The 25,391-nt window shown below is 43.4% G+C and overlaps 1 protein-coding gene across 5 annotated transcripts in view; it reads right to left on the reverse strand.

Moving 5' to 3' along the window:
• Positions 1-25,391, reverse strand: part of ANK3 (ankyrin 3) — a 508,469-nt gene that overhangs the window by 138,392 nt on the left and 344,686 nt on the right. For all 5 annotated transcript variants that reach the window (XM_075000148.1, XM_075000144.1, XM_075000145.1 and 2 more), the window contains 7 exons: positions 16,833-17,030; positions 14,491-14,589; positions 6,433-6,531; positions 4,820-4,918; positions 2,340-2,537; positions 1,197-1,295; positions 376-474 (listed from right to left, as the gene is read on the reverse strand). In XM_075000148.1, coding sequence (XP_074856249.1) covers positions 376-474; positions 1,197-1,295; positions 2,340-2,537; positions 4,820-4,918; positions 6,433-6,531; positions 14,491-14,589; positions 16,833-17,030 — 891 coding nt within the window. The remainder of the gene's footprint in view (positions 1-375; positions 475-1,196; positions 1,296-2,339; positions 2,538-4,819; positions 4,919-6,432; positions 6,532-14,490; positions 14,590-16,832; positions 17,031-25,391) is intronic.

Below are 25,391 nucleotides of genomic sequence, written 5' to 3' on the forward strand. Positions count from 1 at the left end.
CCACAGGATCAATGTGCGGGCAGTTGATCTTCCAGAGTTCGATTTAATGCACCTAGTAGGCCTGTGCTAAATCGAATGTTGAGGGGCACCACTGTTGATCCCAGTATCCCTTGCTGTTGTGAGAAGTAAGGGAAGTTGATGGGAGAGTTTCTCCCATCAAGTTGCTGTGGGGATGGTGCAGAAAATTGATACAAGATACTCAGCTCCAGCTATGCAATTCACATAGCTGGAGTTGTGCCTCAATTTTGTCCCACAGGGTAGACCTGGTCTAACTAGAAGCCATAATGAATAATGCTCAGACAGAACAGTGATAATGCGAAAAAGTGATATTAAAAGCATGTCTGTTGTTCTGTTACAACTGACCAGCATTTGTACCTTTGCAGATGCATGAGGTGAAGCTCCTTGGTCCAAGAGGAGAAGTGCCACTTTCTGATTATCATAGTGTGCAGCTACATGGAGTGGGGTCAAACCACTCTAAAAACACATGCAGAACAAACAAGCATTGTTATAGCTACCTTCAGTGAAAATGCAGGAGTGTGGAGAATCAGGCTAAACTTGATACGGTGGCAACACAGTGACATTATTTATTTCTGTCTCTATTAACTGTTAAGACTACATGCATGAGAACAGAGAAGAGTTGTTCCTTCTCTGTGAACATCCTGCTCACATGTTAAATTAGGGTAAGACTGTGACTTTGCTGTCGGTCAGAGGGAAGGGGAAGAACCTATCTGATTGCCCCAGGAGCAGAGCAGGAAAGGAAATATGGTTCTTGCCCTAGTTTCCTTTTACCCTAGGGCATAAGTAAGTCATTATTGATCCACTCCATTCTCCTGCCAGTGCTGTTTCAGCATGAGTGGGTTGTGAAGCCCATTCCATTCCAGCATGTGAGGATGGAGGAATAGAATCCAGTGATCCTGATCTCCCCCTGGGGCTGAGCCAGGGAGTCATGAAACGCTTTGCAATTCCTTATTTCCTTGGGTGGACACATGAAAGATATGACAATATTACCCCTAATGATGTTACATTTGTCATGGGACTGCTGACCCTGCTGAATATAGCTTTACAATGAAGAACAAAATTTCAATTAAACCCAAAATTGTGGTAGTGGATATTAGCAAGTGCTTGTGTGATGGTAAGTAGCTGCTATGGTATTATGGGTACGTATATGAAAGAAGGCAGTGGTCTTTTCATCCTACCTTTCCAGCAGCATCTGGAGATGCATTCTTCTGAAGCAGAAGGTTGGCAACTTCGATTTTTCCATATTTTGCAGCTACATGAAGAGGAGTAAACCCTTTCTGTAAGAGAAAAATTTACATGATGGCCTTGAACATTCTTCTTCCAGAGGTGTCTGGCTGTTCTAGTCAGGTGGCTCTGGCCCATCATAATATTTCTTGTTTCTTTTTCTTTTCTTACATAGCTGTGAACCACCTTAGGGGCAGCTAATCTGCCTCTTCTTTGTTTCTAGATGCCTTCATGGGCCTGGTTCTTTGCAGGAAAAAGCCCAGATACCCACTGAAGCAGCTGGACACAAGGAGCAACAGCCAATTATACAAGCAAAGTAGCTTTCCATTAACCACCTGGACACAGTTTTGGAACCACTCATACTGAGGTCACTTGGTGAAAATTTCATTTCTGCACTCCTATAGCTATGAAATCAATATACACACAAAACAAATCAGGATCATAAGTTGCTTGGTCAAAGGTACAAATTTTCTCATTTGGCCCAGTAGAAGTGTTGTTGTGTGATGGTATACAACCTAGAAATTAAAAAAGAAGTCTTGCAGCACTTTAAAGACTAACAAAATATTTTATTAGGTGATGAGCTTTCGTGGAGCAGACCCACTTCAGATCTACCCCACGAAAGCTCATCACCTAATAAATTATTTTGTTAGTCTTTAAAGTGCTACATGACTGCTTTTTTGTTCTGTTAGGATACAGACTAACATAGCTACCTCTCTGTTACCATTCAACCTAGAAATTAGCATGCCATCTCTGGAGTTCATGCTGCACCTTTGCCAGCCAATGTTTGTCAAGCGCCATAGATTTTGCTAGACAAATATACTGAGTTCGGTTTTTAAAAATTAGACCAGTCAATCAAAACAGCTTATAGACATCCTTAAAAACAACTGATCCACAACACTAAAAAATAGTATGTTTTTATCACTAGTCTATGTTATAAAGCAAGAATAGAAGTGCAAAGATGTTACCTGGATCTTCTTAGGTAACAGAATGCAGTTAATTCCTATGTCACTTGGTACACACATGTGACTCCTTCATCTAATTCACTGGGAACTGTTACAAAACCTTCTCAAGCACTCAAGCTGTCTACTATTCCTTACCTTTGTAATTATAGCTAAAGATGCACCATGATCCAAAAGAACTGAAGCCACATCTTCATGTCCCTCTCGAGCAGCAAGATGTAGTGGTGTGTACCCTGAAGTAGTGGCTGCATTTGGAGATGCTCCTTGCTGCAACAACTGCTGCACTATATCAGCTTTTCCCAGTCGGGCAGAAATGTGTAGCGGTGTTTGGTCATCCTAAACATAAAGATAACAGGAATACAGTACAATCTGCATAAAGAAAATATTTGCTGAGGTTATAGTTAAGTGCATGCTAGAATTACTGAATGTTGTTTTTCCTCTTTGCCATATGATTAAGGGCTATAGTGCCTGAACGTGTTTTGTTGATGTTACGGAAAAAGCTCCCCATACACAATGTGATCAGGAACAGAAAATAAGATTAAAGTTGCTCAGTCTGGCCCTGCAGTACATAACTTTACCCCAAAATTATATTGCAGGGCATACTGCACTGTGGGCATCATCCAAGTGGATTTACTGTGGATTTAGGTCTGTCTCTTGACTGGATTTGTAGAAGTATTTTAGGCATTTAATGAGATTTTCAAAAGCACCTAGGTTCATACCCACTACTGCGATCAATAAATGTGAGGCTCCTAGGTGCTTTTGAAAACTTCACTATGCACCTAAATACTTTTACAGATCTGGCCAAGGGACAGATCTAAATCTAATGTAGTTTTGATGAGATCCCAAAATCTTAACCAGTTCTATGAGCCCCTGCACTATTTAATCACACCAAAAGGAGTTTGGGATGGCATGAGGGTCCTTGGCACTTCACTTCCTCATTTTATGTATTAAAGTGCTTTAAAGGTTTATTTAGAAGTAAGCAATTCCTTTCAAAGTCCTCGCTATAATAATGGCAAGAGAAACTCATAAAAAGCTTCAAATTGTTTTGTTTTGTTTTTTAAATTAAGGGCACCCATTATACTTGTTTATATTCCATGGTAATTTTCTTCAAAAACAGAATAATACAAAAAATTATGTGGCACCGAAATCCATATTCTTTTATAGAGACTGTAATGTCTCATTTCAGGATAGCAATATCACTTTACAGAGGCCTAGGAAGTTGCTCTGAGAAGAGCCTCACAGATTATTTTCAATGAGGTAAAATAAATACAGGGAATCATCGGAGTTAGTCTGTGACCATGGTACTGCCAGATAATTTCACCTTCTTTCAGTAGTTGTTTTCACCAGACCCACTCTCCCTAATATCTGACCCATTAAGGAAAAATTCTCTGCAAGACTACAGGTCTCAACAACAGGTTGAACCTCTCTAGTCCAGCACTCTCTCATCTGGCAACATTCTTAATCTGGCGTGATATTAATTAGCCAGACAATCACTTATCATGGGTGTGGCCAAGTTTCCCATGGTCCCATAATGTCCTGGCTCTCAGCGTTCTGAGCTGTTAGCCAGCTGTAATTTACCCCTAAGTATCTCCAATGAGCCCAGAAAGCAGTGGAAATGTTGGTGAAGCTGCTAGACAATATTGACCTGCCCTGGTCTGGCAACTGTGAATCATGGCGCACCACAAAATCCTCAAAGCATAAACTGCAGACATTTTTGAATAGATACCTGAGGTACATATTACAAATAAGATGGCAAGACAAAGTCATGAATGAACATCTGTGGACACGAACAGGCCAAGAGCCAGTGGGGATCCAAATAAAAAGGAGACAATGGGGATGGCTGGGACATACTTTGAGGAAACCTCCATCCAGCATTGTTCGACATGCCCTAAAATGGAATCCTCAGGGGAAACACAGCCGAGGAAGACCCCGAATAACATGGAGGAGATCTGCAGTCACGGAAGCACAAGAACTGGGATATTCATGGGGCCAGACTGAAGCCACTGCCCAAGATAGAACCAGGTGGAGGAGCCTTGTGGATGACCTATGCCCCACTTGGGGTTCATGGGGGGTTTAACTGGTCTGGCAAATTCTCTCTTTCGGGACCAGTCAGCATCCAAGGGAGGGGGATTAGAGAGGTTCAACCAATATATATGTTTTAAGTGGTCCAGAGATGACAGACTTTTAGGCAATCCAGAGAGGCCAACATTGCATGAGTTCTTCGTGAAGCACTCTTTCATTGTATACTTATTATTTTAATGTATCCAGAACAAAGCTTTGTGAGATGACACCAGAGGTCTACGGGACAGGGATGATAGTTTTGCTCATAACAAAAACAACTCCCCTGCCTGCAGTAAAACAGAGTAGGAGAACAGAGGTCAGTGGCTGCTTGACATGATATGCCTTATCTATACATTGGTCGTGCACTAGCTGTAATATCTGAGCACCCAACAGAAACATAAAGATCATTACCACAATATAAAGACCAACACAAGGTCTCGCTTCCTAGATCCCTCCCCGGAGGCAGGGAAGAAAAAGTTTCACTTTAATTTATAAAATTCCCCGGCTTTGTTAAGTGTATCCATGGTTTATTTATTAAAGATGGAATATCACCTTACCTTCGCTCTTGCTTCTACCTGCGCTCCGTTTTGTACTAGGTATCGAACGACTTCTGCTTGGCCAGCTCTGGCAGCCATATGCAGCGCTGTTTCTCCCCTCTGACGTGCAGCGGTGAAAGCAAATCATTGTCAGAGATTCAGTAAAAACCAAACAAACCGTTCTAAATCAGTACAAAAAAACCTCATGACCCAATTTAACATAATCCCCACACGAGTTTTTTAAGGGGTAGTTTATGAACAGGCGGTGGAAGCAAAGCAGTATTTGACCTCCAGAGCTGGCACTTTGGAAAGTAATTTATTCTCTCATTGGTTTGCTAATAGGATAGTACATTAGTGTTCTCTCCTTTCATGGAGAAGAAAACAACACTCTTGTTCACTCGTACTCTATTTACAATGCTAAAATGATGTCTCATTAAGCGGCCACTCAGTTGGTCAAACATTTAAAATGATTACGAGCTTTATGTATTCAGACGTGCAGATTTTTCCTCCACATTCCTGCTGTTGTGCCCTATGACCCAAATGTCTGTTGTGATCTGACAAGCACACAGTTGAGTGAACACAAAAACAAAATCATTACTAAGTACATAAATCCAAGGCTTAACAAAACACCGAACCATAACAAAACAAAACACATATCCAAGGAAACCAGAATGACTTCAAGAGGAAAACTGTTTTCTTGGCTTTTGTACTTCACTGGATCTTTTAAAGCAAATGCTTTTTTAAGTTACAGATGGTGCTGCTTGTGCACATAATTTAACATTGTTCACAGAACAAACCATCTATATCGTGCACTCTTCTGTCAGTGTCCATCTCTCTCTTTGGAAGAGAGACTTTCATAAAAGAAGCATTCAAATTTACATCCTTTTTTTTCTAAAGCAATGAGTGCAGTTCTGTCAAGTACACTCCCAGAAAAGCACTTCTCTGGGAACCTTGGGCACACAGTGCCCTCCAGTAAAAGTGGACTTGTATGGCTGTATGGACACATGCAGTACGTCCTAACAATCTGCTGCAGTCTGTTGACAACAACAGAGCTTGCCTGAAACAGTAAGGCCTCTGGTGTTCCAAGGAAGCAGTGCTTGACAACTTCTCAAAAACTAGAGGGGCTAAGCTGAGCTATAGTGAGTGAGTTCTCATTCTTTAGGTTAGCAAATAAGATTAATATCATCAGTTCAGGATAAAACTAAGGCCATGTCTATACTAAGGGCACTACAGTTGCAATGCCACGCCTATGCTGCCCTAGTGCCACAGTGGAGATGCTTCCTGCGTTGGTGGAAGCAGTTTGTCAGTCAGTGTAGGTAATCTATCACCCTAGCCTCCACAGCTTGGGGAGCTGGAAGAATTCTTCTGTTGGCTTACCTGCATCTATACCAGGAGTTAGATCTGCTTACATGTGGCTCTCAGCAGTGATAACTAAGTCAACCTGAATTTTAAGTGCGGCATAATCTTCAGCTCTCACAACTCCCACTGACTTCTGTTGGAGCGCTGAATGCTGACCATCTCTAAAAAGGTGGTCAATACTTTTCAGTATTGGATTTATAAATAAATACTAATATCAGAGATTCTGGTTCATTAAAGTATATTTCCAAGCTAGTAAGCATAAAGACATTGCTCACCACATTGGTGGTGTTTGGTGATGCTCCATGATGCATCAGTTGTGATACAATATTTACATGTCCCATGAAGGCAGCAACATGGATTGGAGTTAGACCGGACTGAAAAAAAGAGACCACATTTTTACATTATTTTCTTTCAACAAAGTACAGGTGATTAAATAGTTTAAAAAGCAATTTACCCAAGTGCTTGGTGCTTTCAAATGACTGAACAAGGCCTTTATCTTGCAAAGACTTACACAAATACTTAGCTTCAAGCACATAAAGAACAGGGGCTATATATGTTCTTCGGATTGAGGGGTATATATAATAAATGTGTGCCAGTTCAGCAATACATGATTTTGAGAAAACATACAGATTAATGAGAAAGTAAAATTTTTCTTCACTTAAATTTTTGCTGTTATCATATATTTAACATTTTTAAAGGAAGTAATGAAATTTTCTAAGGTCATCTATTAATTGCAGTTAACTCACACAATAAACTCCAAAAATTGTGATTAATTGCACTCAGAAACAAAGCAATGTAAATCTTTAGTGCCTACAAGTTCACTCAGTCTTACTTGCTATTCAGGCAATCACTAAGACAAACAAATGTGTGGACATTTACAGGATATAAAGCTGCCTGTTTCTTATTTACAAAGTTACCTAAAAGTGAGAACAGATACTTGCATGGCACTTTCACGGCTGACATTTCAGGCTGTTTATGTGACAGATACACTAAACATTTTAAGTCCCTTCATGCTTTGGCCACTATTCCTTGATGATGATGATCATTAAAAATAATGGGTTAATTACATTTGTGACTGAACTCCATGGAGGAGTCTTCTGTTCTGTTTTACCTGTGTTCTGCCATATATTTCATGTTATAGCAATCTTGTGTAAGAATGAGAATGCCATCCAATCTGACAGGGATGAAGCATACAGCATGCTTCTGGATATATTAAAAGAGCTTCACTCTGATGCAGAAATTACGGAACCCAAACCACCAAAAAAAAAAAATCAACCTTCTGTTTGTAGCATTTGACTCAGATGATGAAAACAAATGTGTCAGTCTGCTCTGCTTCGGATCATTACTGAGCAGAATCCGTCATCAGCATGGCTGCATGTCCTCTAGAATAGCGGTTGGAGCATGAAGGGACACATGAATCTTTAGAGCACAGTATAAGAGGCACTGCACACTCTTCCCACCCTCAGTTCCTTCTTGCCTGAAACTCTGACAGTGGGGAAGTAGGGCGGGTTGTGGAATGGATATGAGCAACACATCTTGAAGAATTCCAGGTATGAAACAGATGTTCTTCTTTGAGTGCTTGCTCATACATACTCCACAGTAGGTGACTTCCAAGCAGTAGCCACAGAGGAAGATAGTTGTTCAGGGACATGTTGCTCATAGGACAGCACTGCCAAAGCCAGCGTCATACTCAGCTTACTGGGTGAGGCACAGTGAGTATGTGTATGGAAGACCACATTGGCCAGACAAATGTCAGAGCTTAAACTGAGGGGAGCCCACAGTGCCCCCAACACCACACAAAGAGGGCACCACTTCAGGGGTCACCAGAGGACACTGCTAAGAGAAAAGTTCTGGCACTGCTGCAAGTGGTGAGCACACACACCTAACATGGAACAGACATGAGGAGCACTCAAAGAAGGAGGGTGAGTTTTTAGTGTGTGCATGGGAAATATGGCAAAATAGAAGATCTATCAAAAAGGTGTGAGAGCCTCAAAAATAACCAAATTAATAAACAACTATACAATAATGATCACATAACACAAGTCACATTTGCGACCAACTTTTTCTGTCCTTCTACTCTTGACAAAAAGACAACCCGTTGGTTTGAGATTTCTCTGGGGAAGAACATTGTGCAGATGTTGAAAGCCAAGTCACTTTTTTCGTGACCACAAATATAGTGGCTGCAAAATATCCTTTTCTGCAGTTTCACCACCACAGATCACCACGAGATACTGGTTCATGACCAAAAAGTGTAAGGGAAGACAGAGCACAAATGGTGAAAGTCCTGTGCCAAGCCTGACCAAGTGTAGCCATAATGTGTTTTTAAAAGTTATGTTGTGGTTGGGCAGGACAAGAAGAAAGTATGCTTCCACCTTATAAGCTGCAAGGCTCCTATTGGAACAACTGATCTTGAATTGTGGATAACCTGGTAAATCTGGGATGTCTTCAATGTATGCTGTATTTTCCAATACTGTGTGTATAAGATCACCTAGATTCAGCTCAATTACTTGAGCTAAGCTACCTTTTTAGACAAAAGATTCATACTTGGGTCAACCTAAACATTGTGTGAATTCACATCAATTTTAGAAAATTACCTTGGCATACAAAATAAATATTTTTGGAAGTTTCAAATGAACTGTTTCAAAGTTATAAAAAAGAAAACACTTTCATTTTCCATTCCCAAGGGGATTCTGGTGCGGCTCACAAAACCCAGGAGAAGGACATGGCAGCAATGCCTCTCCTCCTTATATCCTACAGCCCAGTTGTTAGGACACAAACCTGGGAGGGGAGAGATCCCACTTGGAAGCAGAGACTTCAACTAGGTGCCCTGCTACCAGGCTCTAGGATATTTTGGGGCAAGTTTCTCTCAGTCATCCCTTCTGAAGCTGTTCCACTTTGTATAAATAATCTGAACCCCGCCCCGCAAACAACAGGCTATAGAATCATTCTTTCTTTCTCTCTCACCCAACAATTGCACAAGTATTTTAAACAATGGAACAGCTTCATAGTCTGAGACCAGCCCAGGCTAGAATGCACCATAGCTGGTGCTCAGAGCATACACCTGGGAAGGTAGCTCCTTGAGTTCAAGACCTTGTTTAGCAAGGGGATTGGAATCTGGATTTTCCATGTCTCAGATGACTACATTATTCACTATGCTGTTAGATGTAAGGGGGACACCACCACTTCCTTCTTCTCTGTATTGAGGGAGGGGAGTTGGCATCTATCATTTTTTGCTTTTACTAAAAAGGTGAAAAATAAAATGTCCCCAAAATAAAACTTTTATTTGACCCAAAATGAAACTTCTAATTTTTTTGTTATACCAAAAATAATGTTTTAAAAATTGTTAGTTTGCCCTGAACCAAATCCCCACCCATTTTTTCCTGAACCACCAGTGAAAAGAAAATCAGTTGATCACACAGCTCTTCAAGCTGCCTATTTTCCATGGTTAGAAAGCTACAAGTGAAGAGAAGAAACATTGTGTTCATTTTGCTTTTGCTTTCAACCTGTGCCTTTCATTCATGTACTGTAGAACATCAAGCTATAACTGGAAAGCAAGATTCATGTCCCCTTTAGCTAGTACAAACCAGTGGGGGCCATTGCCAGAAGGGAGACCAGGATGTCTAGTTCCTTTAAGCAGCAGTACTTAGATCTTTATTCAAGAAAATATATCCTCACATAAAAAGTTCTCCGGTTTTCACCGTCTTTTAGGTTAAGTACTGCTTCATTTTCCATTGAATAGTTTTGAAAATGGAAATAAATTTACATTTCAAAGCTCTAAGAGGTAAATTGTTCCTAGTTGTACTTGTTTAATTTCCTCAGTGAAATTTATTAACTTGATTAAATTTTGCCAGCAACTGTGTGTGCCCAATCACATGCAGCCCTAAGTAATAGCAGGCTGATGTCTACTTGATTTGTGTCACAAATATTAGTAGATACATTTATTCTCTATGTAGAGAGCTAGCACAAGGACTATGAACTACACTTCAAAGTAGGATATATGTTGACTTCATGCGTTGGGGTGACTTTCACTCCATGACCCTGCCTACACGACCTACGTCATCAGCTCCACTGCCAGCAGAGCTATGCTAAGCAGGTTTCTGGACATTGCAAATGGCTTCTCATTTGCATACTCACATGGCTAATTAGCATAGCTGCGCAAGATTTCACTCTCAGCAGAGGGGTCTATTGGCAGGAAAGAGGCAGTGTAGATGTGCCTCTGCTGGATAAACCCCCCTCTGTCACCACTCCCTTATGCCTGATAAGGGACTGGCAATGGGGTGGGAGGTTGTTAGGCAGTAGAGGCACGCCTATACGGCCTCTTTCCTGCTGGCTGACCCCTCTGTCAAGAGCAAAATCTTGTGTGGTTTTGGTAAATTAGCTGTATAAGTATGTAAATGGAAGCCTTTGCAATGCTAGTGGGAAAGGGGTAGGGTTAGAAGTTGAAATAAATAAAGAACAAGTTAAAAATCACTTAGAAAAATTAGATGTCTGCAAGTCACCAGGGCCTGATGAAATGCACCCTAGAATACTCAAGAAGCTGATAGAGGAGGTACCTGAGCCTTTATCTATCATCTTTGGAAAATCATGGGAGACAGGAGAGATTCCAGAAGACTGGAAAAGGGCAAATATAGTGCCCATCTATAAAAAGGGGAATAAGAATAACCCAGGAAACTACAGGCCAGTCAGCTTAACTTCTGTGCCAGGAAAGATAATGGAGCAGGTAATTAAGGAAATCATCTGCAAGCACTTGGAAGGTGGTAAGGTGATAGGGAACAGCCAGCATGGATTTGTAAAGAACAAATCATGTCAAACCAATCTGACAGCTTTCTTTGATAGGATAACGAGCCTTGAGGATAGGGGAGAAGTGGTAGATGTGGTATACCTAGACTTTAGTAAAGCATTTGATACTGTCGTGTTTAAACATCACTGTGGACATAATCGCCCCCATGAGTCAGGGAGAGCATGCTTTTAGTGGGAAAGGGCTCTGTGAGGAAAAATCCCCTCAGACACATGAAGCTTCAAATTGTCATAGCCTACCAGTTAGCAGCACTCCAACGGTTACTTTTTGACCGTTAGCTCCCCCAGCAACTTGAAAAGTTCTATCAGATCATCCACATTCATGAATCATGGGTACCCTAGATTTGCATGCAGTGCTCTGATTGGGTGGGTCTGGAGAACTTCCAGAACCTTCCACCAAAGTGAGGACCTGTTTGAAGACTTTGCCTGCATGCTAATACTCTCATACATATTCATGAGAACATTGTATAAAAGCAGGGCTCGCAGCCCATTCTCCAGCCCTTGATCGGAAGGCATGGTTCCACGGAATGTCTGCCAGTCCCTAGGCTAGCCTGAAAAGGTGAAGAGCAAAGAGAGAAGAGAGAAGAGCTGAACACTGCTATAGCTGAACACTGCCACCTACCCAAGGTGCAAGATTGCACACCACTCGCCTGGAAGCGCAAGATTGCCCATCACCCACGCTCCTGTGGCAAGCAGCGACAGCAGCATCAGCAGCAAGCGGTGTCCCTGTGGGGAAGCTACCAGCTGTCGAACTGGCCTGCACTTGTGCAGGTACTGCGTGGCTGGCTCAGTGAAACCCAGGGCCTGACATCACACTCACCGGACCTGACCTGCTTATCAGACCTGACTCATTTGCCGGACGTGACACACCGATTGAGAGAAGTATCCTCACAGACAGGCCTGTGCTTTGCGGGGAGCCACAGACACCACATCCCCACTCCAGTCAGTGGCAACAGGACCCCCAGTGGGGGAGCAAGGTTGATCCCCTTGCTGCGTCCCTGCCTGGCAGGGTAGGGGCAGTACCCGGGGGCCTGACCCCAAGGCCGGGCCTTGCTGGCCTCTGGCTGGACTCTAATTTAAAAAAGGACACTTAACAAGTCTGTTCAATCTAGAACTGTTATTATTATTATAATGAATTGGTATTTATAGACATATTTATACACAGGGTTTTTTAATGTTATTTAATTAGTTAAATTATTAGAATTGTTAGTAGTAAATAAGATAAATTTGTTAAATTATTTTAGTATATTAATTCTAGATATTAGTTGTTAGTTAATACTATTCACTTACGGAGGAATTGGTAGTCACTTGCTAGCAACTTATTACGAAAATACACATTAAGGTGAAGGCGTGGCCTCCCTTCTTTCCTTTTTTCTTCTCTGGCTCAATACAGAGGGAAATCCTCCATTGGCCATAATTAATATTTGGATCGGAGTAGCGACCCGATCCTGGTAGGGGTAAGAGGGGTAGCACCCTCCCCCTCCTTTATTTTAGAAAAGACACATATATATTTATATAGTTATTAATATTTATATGTTTATTATATTTATTACTTTCCTTCAAACTTACCTCTATACAACTTATCTCTATACAACTTCCTTCAAACCTACCTCAACAACAACCTACCTCTACAACACCCTACCTCTACACCTAATTTATTCAAAACCACATCACTTTAGTGTTAACATGAACACCTTGTTTTTAACTCAAGTAAGTGTGTACTGTTGCTAAAATAAGAACGTGCAATAATATTCCATTCCCTCCTTAAGAATTAATAAACTTATTGTAAGTATTTGGAAAAAATCCGGTTGTCTGCCTCGTTGCTCCTCCTAGCTCCTGCCTTCCCAAGGGGGGTTCGGTGGGGCCCGGGTCAACCGAGTGTGCACCCCATCATAAGTTCATGAAGGTGGGACCTGGGACCTAAAATGTGGTAAGGGGTTGCTTTGTTGCGTCCTCTTACCACTCGAGGAAGGCCTAGCATTGCTGTCAAATTTGCGGTACTGCTAGAGAGCCTCCCTCAGCAGATACAGTCTCGCATGATGTTCTTATTAAAAAACTAGGCAAATACAATTTACATGAGGCTACTATAAGGTGGGTGCATAACTGGCTGGATAACTGTATTCAGAGAGTAGTTCTTAATGGTTCTCAATCCTGCTGGAAAAGAATAACAATTGGCGTTCTGCAGGGGTCTGTGTTAGGACCGGTTCTGTTCAATATCTTCATCAACCATTTAGATATTGGCATAGAAAGTACACTTATTAAGTTTGCAGATGATACCAAGCTGGGAGGGGTTGCACCTGCTTTGGAGGGTAGGGTCAAAATTCAAAATGATGTGGATAAATTGGAGAAATAGTCTCAGGTAAACAGGATGAAGTTTATTATGGACAAATGCAAAGTGCTCCACTTGGGAAGGAACAATCACTGTCACACATACAGAATGGGGAGAGACTGTCTCGGAATGACTACAGCAGAAAGGGATCTAGGGATTATAGTGGACCACAAGCTAAATATGAGTCAACAGTGTGATGCTGTTGCAAAAAACAGCAAACATGATTCTGGGATGCGTTAACAGGTGTGTTCTGAACACGACACAAGAAGTCATTCTTCCACTCTACTCCGCACTGGTTAGGCCTCTGGTGTATTGTGTCCAGTTCTGGGCACCACAGTTCAAGAAAGATGTGGAGAAATTAGAGAGAGTCCAGAAAAGAGCGACAAGAATGATTAAAGGTCTAGAGAATGTGACCTATGAAGGAAGGCTGAAAGAATTGGGCTTGTTTAATTTGGAAAAGAGAAGATTGAGGGGAGACATGATAGCGGTTTTCAGTTATCTAAAAGGGTGTCATAAGGAGGAGGGAGAAAACTTGTTTTTTTTAACCTCTGAGGATAGAACAAGAGGCAAGGGACTTAAACTGCACCAAGGGAAGTTTAGGTTGGACATTAGGAAAAAGTTCCTAACTGTCAGGGTGGTCAAACAGTGGAATAAATTGCCAAGGGAGGTTGTGGAATCTCCATCACTGGAGATATTTAAGAACAGGTTAGATAGATGTCTGTCAGGGATGGTTTAGACAGTACTTGGTCCTGCCATTGGGGCATGGGGCTGGACTCCATGGCCCCTTGAGGTCTCTTTCAGTCCTGGTGTTCTATGATTCTATGAATTTCCAGCAACCTGCTTAGCACAGCTTTGCCAGCAGCGGAGCTGACAACTCGGGCCATGTAGACATGGCCCACGTGTAGAAAACTTCACACAGAAATATGGAGATCTTTTTTTAAAAATATGCCCCATTTGTTCTGATGAGACATCATATTTGTATTTTAAAGTAAATTCAAAGTAAAGTAAAGTAAAAGTAAAAGGAGTTTTGATCCAATAGTGTAAGTGATTATATTTCTATTTAGCTTTGTTAATCTGTTTCTATCTAGTTGAAAATATTTTTTTGATTTTAAGTGTATATCTGCTAAGCAGTTCACAGGTATGACCTAATTGAACAGTGCAGCACTGTCATGAGAAACCAAGCCACCACGCTAACCATATTACTTACCTCAGTTACAGCCTGAATAGATGCACCATGTTTTAGGAGAAGTTCCATAACCTTAATTCTGTTTTTCTTGCAGGCAATGTGAAGAGGCGTGAAACCGTTCTGTAATGAGAAAGGAAATATTTTCATACATCACCAATGCCATCACAAAAGTTTATTTTACTGAATTATTTTGTCACAACTGTTTCTTTCACTATTTTGTGCTAACTGACATGAGTTTAACAAGATTACTTTGTCAGATGAAATAAATCAGTAATACAAATATATTCTAAAGAAACATATTTCCACAAGCTATACAGTGCACATTCAAAACTGCTACCTTATTTGTGATGAAATGGTAAAATAGAAAAGAAACAAAGAGAATCAAGAAAACAAGCTATCCAGAGTAGTCAGATGAGGTCAAGTGCTTACAATACTGTCTTCAGTGTTGACACATATCAAAACAGCTTTCATGGGGAAGTTTTAAAAACAACTTACTGAACTGGGCCTTCGATCTAATTAAAATTAACTGTATTAGCTGCAGGTCTAATCGACTGAGAGTTTATGTTCCACTTAGGTGTAAAGAGAGCCTCGATTTATCTGAGCCATTAATGCAGGGTAATAACCAGCAGATGCTAGTACTATAGAACTAGAAAATGGGCAAAATGAAGCATACATGGGACAAAATTGGCCACCAGAAATACCTCAACATAAGGGGACACAGAACTTTGGGTGACACAGAACTACTGAAACATCTCTGTGTTGCCCCCTTTTTTGTGAGGTCCCCAGGACAGAAGGCACATGTTAGTATCACAAAAAGAGGCAACTTGATCAGAGGTAGTTGGCTATTTTTTATTAGTATAATGATCCTCACAAAGCTGCTATGTGACAAGACAACTTAGAACTGCTCTGTGGCTCATAAAGTGGATTTGAAAAGCTTGCACACTTTTGCTACATTTTACTACCTCCCCAATTTTTGTGCAGTTCTTTGGAGCAGAGAATCTGACTGTGTGTGAATCAGTTGGGGAACAAGATCAGATTTTGGAAGTGGGTCTTATCCACAAAAAATCATTGCAGAATAAATAAAATTGTTAGTCTTTAAGGTGCTACAGGACTGCTTGTTTTTTTTTGTGACCCAGATGAGTGATTGGCCGCCATCCAGCAATCCTGCCTTAATGAGACATCAGTAATTTTCAGAATGCAGCCAAAATAAATATTACAGGACTAGAAGCCAAGCTGCATTCTGCACTCACAGGCATAGCACAATAGTCCTCCACCAAAGACAATGAAGATGAGAGGAGAGAAAAGGAAGGAAACTTGTAAATCAGGCCAATTGTAAAAAGGAGTCAAAACATTATTCTGATTTTGTAAAAACAAGGAGAAGCCCTGTGGCACCTTACAGACTAACAGATTTTTTTTAAGCATAAGTGTTCCTGGGCAAAGACCCACTTATTCAGATGCGTGCATCTGATGGAGTGAGTCTTTGCCCACAAAAGCTTATGCTCCAAAAATCTGTTAGTCTACAAGGTGCCACAGAACTTCTCATTGTTTTTGCAGATACAGACTAACACTGATACTTTTCTGATTTTGTAAAGGTTAGTAGCTCTGTACAGAACTCATGTAGTACTTATAAAATCAACAGCCTCACAGCATTAATCTGAGCCCTGTCCAATACCGAAGTACAAAACATCTACTGTAAGATTTGTATTTATTTAGGATGATTATTAAAGACATATTTATACAGAAATATTTGTTTACAAAGTGAACCATGAAAACACCTTAAAATCATGCACAAACACATTTTGAAAACAGTTTATTTGTATTAGAAGCAGTTTCTTTCATTTTGTTTCAAATGTAGAAAAGTGAATATAAAGATGCGACTCAGTAAGAACACAGTAGATATTTGTTAAATTCCTTATTCTTGTTTTGCAAATTTCAGAACATCATGTATTCAAATTGTCTTTTTATTGTAAATGTCACTTAATCATTTCCCCTTTACAAGTATTGAGAAAATCAGAATTCCTTCCAGGCCGACAAAAGCAGCAGTTAAGACTGTGGTTACTCATTCTACACAGAATTACAGCACCACATTAAACTATCTAAATGCAAAGGGGCTCTGGTTACACCAGAAATTACACAAACCCCTATTAACTATCCATGCACAACAGTTACACAGACTGAAGAAGAAAAACATTAATGCCAAATTAGGAGCTACATTAACTTTTTCTAAATTCTACAATTACAAATAAGCTTCACTGAATATCAGACCTTGGACGCTTTCAACCAACAGAAAGTAATTCTCAAATATTAGGACTTAAACTTTAGAAAGTAGTTTAGCTCTGAGTAGAAACCCACAGTGTACTCACCAGTGCTTTGGCGTTAGGGTTAGCTTTCTCGTCCAAAAGAACCTTGGCAACTTTGAAGTGGCCACAGTGGGCAGCAACATGCAGCGCAGTCAGATAGTCATTAGTGACATCATCAACAGGCACGTTGTGCTGAATCAGAAGCTGAACACAATTTAAATGATCTCCTTGTGTTGCCATGTGCAATGGAGACAAACCATTCTGTAAATAAAAAGAAACACACTGAAAAGGACAGATGTATAGAACTTATATATATGCTTGTCACTGAAAAGTTTCTCTCCAACGGAACTTCTCAAATTCCTCTGTTATCAGAAATCTCATACTGCATTGCACAGAAGCTAAGTTCATTGGTCAGTTCCTAAGGTCTTTACTCAGGCAAACTGCCCAAGGAACTTTGAGTCTGCCTGAACAAAGACTAAGGGCTGGTGTACACCAGAAAAATGTTTGCAGACAAAGCTATACCAGCAAAAATACATCATCAATCCCTTCTGCAGTAGATGCAGCTTATACAGAATCTCTCAGAGAAATATATAATTATACCTGTACATGGTTCATAACAATATAGAAATATCTTAAACCACCCCTAGCCATCATTACTAAATCAGCAACTTTCTAGTGCACATCTGCCCTAAGTAACAACTCAAGACTGGGACCAATGAAAAGCACTGCAAAGACGTGTTTTCTATTAACCTACTAGTTGAGATGACAATGTTTTTATACTGCTCAGAAAACTCAAGCAACAATATATTTTATATATACATACAAATAGATTACATGCATAAACCATACAAAGAAATAAATCAGAATTCAGAATTTGTTTCTGAATTAGATTCCATTTCACACTGTTAGAATTAGAATAAGTAAGAACGGAGAGGGACAAAATATGTGCTGTTTGGATGAATGCATATCAGCACCTTCAATACATAAAGTACCTCAAATTACCCTCCTCATTTTGATTTTTTAGTGATTTAGATTTTGAAATCCATAGTCAAAAATCCTTTTGGAAAAATTTAATTAGTATCATTTAGTGCTTATAAAAACTGGTTCCAGCTCAGTTGCTACCACACTAAAAAGTAATGTTAGTGATAATCTACTACAAATGTTTGAAATATAGATTTCAGATCTATATTTTGTTTGGATATCCATACATTGTTTGGATAAATGCATATCAGTAAATACACTAGGCTTACCACCAAGAACAAATCCAAAGTCTTTTTTACAGATGTGGTGCCCTCATATGATGAAGGTAAGCATAAACAAAGCACAACTGTAACTGCTCAATGGTTGTTTAAAGATTTTCCGAAGCCAAGGACTGTTTTCTCCCTCTCTTTAAAAAACATATCCGTGCAACAGCAGGCACAACAAAAGTTAAAATAAAGGAGGAAATGCAAAATAAACATGTTTTTAAAAGCATCGTAGAAGAAGGAGAGATCTATCACACTAGCTGAATCACATCATTTTAAACTATACTGGAAGTATAAAAGTAAGTGCACTCAGACTGGACCAAATACTAGAAGCAATACTATTTTGTGACCACCTCATCCGTCTATTTCCAATGACATGCTACCCTTCAGCAACAAGGGGAACTGTATGCACGGAAAACTGATATCTGGAAAATACTTAATGTAAAATTAGTGAAAAATGATTAAGCTTTCCAGGTCACAGCTGAGAACTGCTGGTGTGATGGACTGCTCTAAGCTATATTTGTTTAAGAAGGCTCAACACAGTTTTGTTAAATAGTGAAATAGGCAGCATGTTCGCATGAGAAAAGCTTAGTTTCTTCATCGAGTGTCCCCGTGGGTGCTCCACAATAGGTGTCGGGCTCGCCCGGCACCACAGATCAGAATTCTTCCAGCAGTTTCTCCTGGATCGTGCATGCGCTGGCGCGCGCCGCTCCCCTACACACCCCCAGCCTGGTGCGCGATCCGGTCCCCGCCAGTTCCTTCTCAACTGCCATCGGCTGCAGATGGAATCCGCTCAGGCTACGGCCAGAGTCAGATTAGATAGTGTTTCTACATGTAAATTGTTGTTTTTTTCCGGTAAAAAAAAAAAAAAAAGAGGACAAAGAGAATATCAAAAATATATATATATATATAATAAAAAGAGAGAGAGGAGCAGAGAAGAAGAGTGGATGTAAGGCCAGTAGACCGCCCGCTGCCCTGAAGGCCGGTGTCCGCGATTCGGGTAAACAGGCACAGATTAAGTGCTAAGTACTCTATTAACAGTAAAAGACTCACCACGATGTCCTCTTCAGGTTTTAAAAAGTGTGAGTCTTGCCGTGAAGCTATGCCGGCCTCCGATGGGCAGGGTGAATGTATCCGGTGCCTGGGGGAATCACACGTTACCCAGACTTGTTCCCACTGTGCTAAGCTCACAGCCAGGGCGAGGAAAGACAGAGAAATGCATCTTAAAATGCTCTTGTTTGACAAGGCCCTCCAGCCGGACTTGCCGGAGAGGCCTCAACCAGAAGGGCCCTCTGGGTTCCACAAGAGGAAGGCAGCTTCTTTGACCCCCTCGGTGCAGAAACGGAGGAAGCTCTCCCCAGCTCGATCCTTGCCGGCGGTTTCAGTGAGTGGGACGGGTGGAGCACACAGCCCCCAGCCGCATACTCAGGCAAGCGGCAGCGCACGTGGCAGAGGCTGAGCCTCCGGTTACAAAACAGCCGGCACGTGCGGCGCCTAGAGCGTCGGCCAGGCTAGCGCTGGAACTGGCAGCACCGCTGCAGGCGGCACCAACCCCCGCGGCACCAACAGTGCAGGGCCAACAGGCACGGAGCCTGCAGGCACCGGAGGACATTACCCGCACGGCACTGCAGCTAAGCGGGCCGAGCGCGGCGCCGACAGCGGGGCCGAGATCCCCGGCGCGGGAGGGGGCGGTGCCAGCCCCGCAGGGCAGGGGAAAGGCAAGAACAAAAACCTGGCACCACAGCCCTTCTCCGGACAGCGCTGTGCTGCTACTGATAACAAGCCCTCCCCCTGTGCTACACACACCACCCAGAAGGCCTGGGTCTCCACCGGCCTATCCAGAACCTCCTTCTCCATTCCTCCAACCAATGTCACCATGGCTTGGGCCACCTTCACCCTTTCTGGGATTGGATCCCCTGGAGTACTACCACAAACCTGTTTCACCGCTATCTGTGTCACTGCGGAGGTCTCACTCTCCCAGACATCGGGGGTACACACCCCAAGAGTAGTCCAGGTCTCCATCCCCGGACCCATGCCCGTGCTGCCACGGTCGTTCTTATCATGTTGGACACAGACACCCCAGGCCTATGCCCAGGGGCAAGTCCCCCCCAGCCATCCAATACCCCCGTGGACACTCTCGATCGGGGATGGAAACACAGTTATCTCAAGGGGAGTTAATTTTAGAACCCCAAGACTTTCCTTCGCAATCCTCCAGCGAGCAGGTGTATCATCAGCCGCAGGAACCTGAGAGTTCGAGGAAGGTTTATCCTAGTGGTTCCTCCTCATCCTCCCCAGATGAGGCCATGGCCCCCGGGGATGTCGCTCCCCCGGATGACCTCAAACAGCTCCAGGAGCTGTTTAAAAGGGTGGCTTTCACGCAAGGCATTCAAACGGCAGAAGTGCAGGAGAAACATCACAAACTCCTGAAAAATCTGAGACCCCCGACTTCATCCAAAATTGCTATCCCGCTGGACGAAGCCATTATGGAGTCAGCCACCACCATATGGCAGACTCCAGCCTCCGCTCTGCCTATGAACAAGACAGCGGATAAGAAGTACTTCGTCCTGGCAAAGGGCATGGAGTTCCTCTTCAGTCACCCACAACCAAATTCTTTGGTGGTTGAGTCGTCCCAGCAGAGGTCAAAGACTTCTCAGTACAAATTGGGGGGATCAGACAAAGATGCCAAGAAGCTAGAGCTGTTTGGCAGGAAGGTATATTCCTCTTCTACCCTGCTACTGAGAATGGCAAATTATGCGGCACACCTAGCGAACCATAATTTTAATAATTACTCCAGGCTTACTTCTCTCATGGATTCACTTCCGGAAGATAAGAAGCCGGTGTTAAAGGCAATTGTGCAAGAGGGCTACACAGCTTCGAAAACGGGAGTCCAGATCACCCTGGATGTGGCAGATACGGCGGCACGCTCAACGGCTACAGCAGTGGTCATGCATAGAGAATCTTGGCTCCAGGCATCGGGTATCCTGAGGGACCTACAGGCGAAGATTGTGGATCTTCCCTTTGACACGCAAAAGTTGTTTGCAGACTCAACCGACTCGGTCCTCCACTCTAGTAATGACTCAAGAGCTACACTTAGAACCCTGGGTATTTATACTCCTCCATATAGAAAGAAAAAATATTACCCTCAGCAAAGACGTTACCCGTACCAACCACAGCATGCGCAGTATCAACGGGGCTACGACCAAGGGTGACATCAACAACAGCAACAGTACAGAACTCCCAGACGACGTTCTCAACAAAGCTGTACACCCTCGGGACAGGCCCAAAGGCAACAAGTTTGACGGGCATGTTGAGAGCTGCACTATCACTACCATCGCGCAATGCCACTCTCATCTCGTGTTCCATCATCGCCTCAGACCGTTTCACTCCCAATGGCAAAAGATCACCGCAGACAAATGGGTGCTGGAGATCACAGCCACGGTTTACGCGATCCCCTTCCAGTCGCTCCCACCAACGAAGCCTCCTTACAGGCCTCACCTCTGGGACGCTACCCACGAGGCGAGGCTCAAGCAGGAGGAGGACCACCTTATGTTCATAGGGGCGGTGGAAAGAGTGCCGGAACAATTCCAGGGGAAAGGTTTTTATTCACACTACTTCCTCACAGAGAAGAAAACAGGAGGCTGGAGGCCCATCTTAGATCTTCGGGGCCTCAACCGCTACTTACGCAAGCAACGTTTTCGGATGATTACAGTCGCCTCCATACTCACGGCACTGGATGATGGAGATTGGTTTGCAGCCCTCGACTTACAAGATGCTTACTTTCATATAATGATCCACCCAGCACACAGGCGCTTCCTCCGCTTTATGGTCGGCAAAGAACACTTCCAGTACAGGGTTCTTCCGTTCGGCCTCTCCTCGGCCCCCAGAGTCTTTACCAAAACCCTGGCAGTGGTGTCAGCCTACCTGCACAGACAGGGGGTGTTTATTTTCCCATATCTGGACGACTGACTACTGAAAGGGGCCTCGAAGGCAGAGGTCCTACGCATGATCCGCATCACAGTGGACACGTTTTTTTCGCTGGGCCTAGTCATCAACCTCGCAAAGTCAAAGACCGACCCCACACAAGACATAGAGTTCATAGGAGCACGCATAAATTCTATCACAGCAAGGGTGTACCTACCCGACGCCCACTTCCGTGCCATCCGTTCACTGGTGCAAGTCATCACATACAGCCCCACGGTGACGGTCTTAACGTGCTTACAGCTGCTGGGCCACATGGTGGCAGCGATGTTTGTGGTACAAAATGCCAGATTGCACATGTGAAGCCTGCAGCATTGGCTGGCAAGCGTCTACAAACCGGCATCCCACACTGTCCACAGGGTGGTGTCGCCCACGACAGAGGTGCGCAGATCCCTGGTGTGGTGGGTAAACCCCAAGAACCTGCTAGCAGGGGTGCCTTTTCACCAACCACAAATTTCTATTTTTCTTACTACCGACGCCTCCCACGTAGGATGGGGAGCGCACATCGGCGACAAGGTGACGCAAGGGCTATGGTCCCCTGCGGAACAGACACTGCACATAAACATACTGGAGCTCAGAGCAGTGTTCAACGCCTGCAAACATTTTCGAGACCACATATATGGCAAAGTAGTCGGGATCAATACAGACAACACCTCCACTATGTTTTACATAAGTCGACAAGGAGGAGCCCGATCCCTTGCCCTATGTGTGGAAGCAGTCCGACTGTGGAACTGGTGCATCGCCAACAACATAACGTTGAAAGCCTCATACTTGCCGGGCGCTCACAACGTGAAAGCAGATCAGCTGAGCAGGCGCTTCGCACTCATGCACGAGTGGCAGATCCGCTCCGATCTCCTACGACCGATCTTTCATACATGGGGGTTTCTCCACCAGGAAGACTTACAAGCAGAAATGGACTCGATTCACAGCCTGGTGTTCCGCCAAGCAGTCAGCTCCCCTTGACGTTCCTATACCGATAATACTAGAATACTTATTGGACCTCAAGAGGGGCGGGCTTTCCTTATCCTCGCTAAAAGTCCACCTCGCCGCTATATCAGCCTTTCGGCATACAGACGAGAGGCCCACGGTATTCGCCCATCCTATAGTCACCAGGTTCTTGAAGGGGTTTGTAAACCTGTACCCCCCTCGGAAACCGCTTCCACCATCGTGGAGCTTGGACTTGGTGCTCAGCACGCTAACGGGTCCACCTTTTGAACCTTTAGCCACAGTTCCCCTATGTCTCCTTACGATAAAAACAACCTTCCTCCTTGCAATTACGTCAGCTCGCAGGGTCAGCGAGCTCGCAGCAGTTATGGCAATGCCACCCTGCACAGTATTCTCAAAGGAGGCGGTAACCTTATGGCTGCACCCAGCCTTTGTTCCAAAAGTTTCTTCAGAGTTCCATCTTAACGAACCAATAGTTTTACCCTCGTTTTACCCGAAGCCTCACAGTTCCGGCAAAGAGGCACGCCTACACCTCCTGGACGTGAGGAGGGCGTTGGCCTTCTTCATAGACAGAACTATATCCTTCTGGAAAATGGACAGGGTTCTAGTGTCTCTCGCTCCCAGGTCAAAAGGGGAAGGCCTCTCTTCACAGAGAATTTCAAAGCACATTGTGTCCTGTATAAAAATGTGGTACGAGCTTCAAAAGATTCCTTTGTTGGCCCCGCCTAGGGCTCACTCCACCAGGGCGGTGGTGGCGTCAACAGCCTTCTTTAAGGGCATCGCCTTGAAAGATATCTGTAGAGCTGCGACCTGGTCATCCTATGACACCTTCGCCAAGCATTATGTCCTACATCGGGTATTCCAAGAGGATACCCGTCTGTCGACAGCAGTCCTTTCGGGGGCAAGCTGCACATAAACCGATTACCCACCTCCTTTCTTGGGTTACTGCTGGGTAGTCACCTATTGTGGAGCACCCACGGGGACACTCGATGAAGAAAGAGAAGTTACTCACCGTAGTAACGGTGGTTCTTCGAGATGTGTCCCCGTGGGTGCTCCACCACCCGCCCATCCTCCCCGCTTTGGATCTCTGTCTAGTGTTTTTCAGGAGCATTCGAGGTGGTTGGTCAAGGAACTGGCGGGGACCGGATCGTGCACGTGGCCGGGGGCGCGCAGGGGAGCGGCGCACGCCGGCGCATGTGCGATTCAGGAGAAACTGCTGGAAGAATTCCGTTCTGCGGCGCTGGGCGAGCCCGACACCTATTGTGGAGCACCCACGGGGACACATCTCGAAGAACCACCATTACTACGGTGAGTAACTTCTCTTTATTAGCTTAATATCAGTAGTGAATAAATTGCCCTTGTATGACTTGCTAATAGGGTGGAGTGATTTGGAATATACAGAAGGAATTCCAAGTTTCAGGAGATCGACTTGTTCAGGGTTGATCTTCGGGGGGGTCAATTTAGTATGCTTGGTGGGGCTGCACTAAATGAAATCATCAGGACTCTACCATTGGCCCTGACACTCCTCAATGTTTCAAGGAGTAAGAGAGGTTGATGGGTGAGATTCTCCCATTAACCTCCCATCATGGGGACAGCCAGAAAAACTGATCTATGATATATCAGCTGCAGCTATGCAATTATCATAGGTGGAGTTGTGTATCTTAAATCAACTTTTCAGCCTAGTGTAGATCTGGCCTCACAGCTGGGTATAGAAAAAGGAGTATTGTGGCCATGACAACACACGATGTGGGAAGAGGCCAGCAGAAGATGAAACAATACACCAAACAGATATGAGGGCTGAGGCCAAGTAGAGTGGATTATAAAATAGGAGCAGAGATAGCCAAGGAACACTTCTAAGTGAAAGAACTGCCCAGAATCTGGAGAAAAACTTAGAGAACCAGAGAAATGCAGCAGACAGCCAGAAGTAACCAGTAGTCATATCAGTGACTGGGACTGACTAATACAGAATCTCAGCAGCAAACAAATAGAGGGATGATGGAAGATGATCTTCTGGTAAAAGCAATCAACTGGGAACATGTTTTATGCCTGGTTCTATTTCAGTATGGACATGCCATGTGACCCCAGGCACACCATTTAACATTCTGTGACCATGTCTCTCCACCTGTAAATGCTTCTCTACCACAGCCACACAGTAAGGCATAAATTCACTGATGTCTGTCAAAAAGCACTGTGGGATCCTACCATGAAGGAGAACATACAAGGCCAATGAGTTGAGCAGAAATCCGGTTGAGAAAACAGAAACAGAAAGGCTGATGGTCATATGATGTTTGAGAAGAAAAGTAGCAAACAGAGTACCAAAGAGATAAAAATACTATAGCAAATAGCTGGATGGCAAAGACCAATATATTTAGAATCAGCAAAATAATGACATATAGCTTTTACAGAACACATCCTTCATCTCTGGCTGTCAAATTGCTTTACAAAGGATTTGGTT

This window comes from Carettochelys insculpta, chromosome 7 (assembly GCF_033958435.1).
Source record: "Carettochelys insculpta isolate YL-2023 chromosome 7, ASM3395843v1, whole genome shotgun sequence".
NCBI classification, from domain to species: Eukaryota; Metazoa; Chordata; order Testudines; family Carettochelyidae; genus Carettochelys; species Carettochelys insculpta.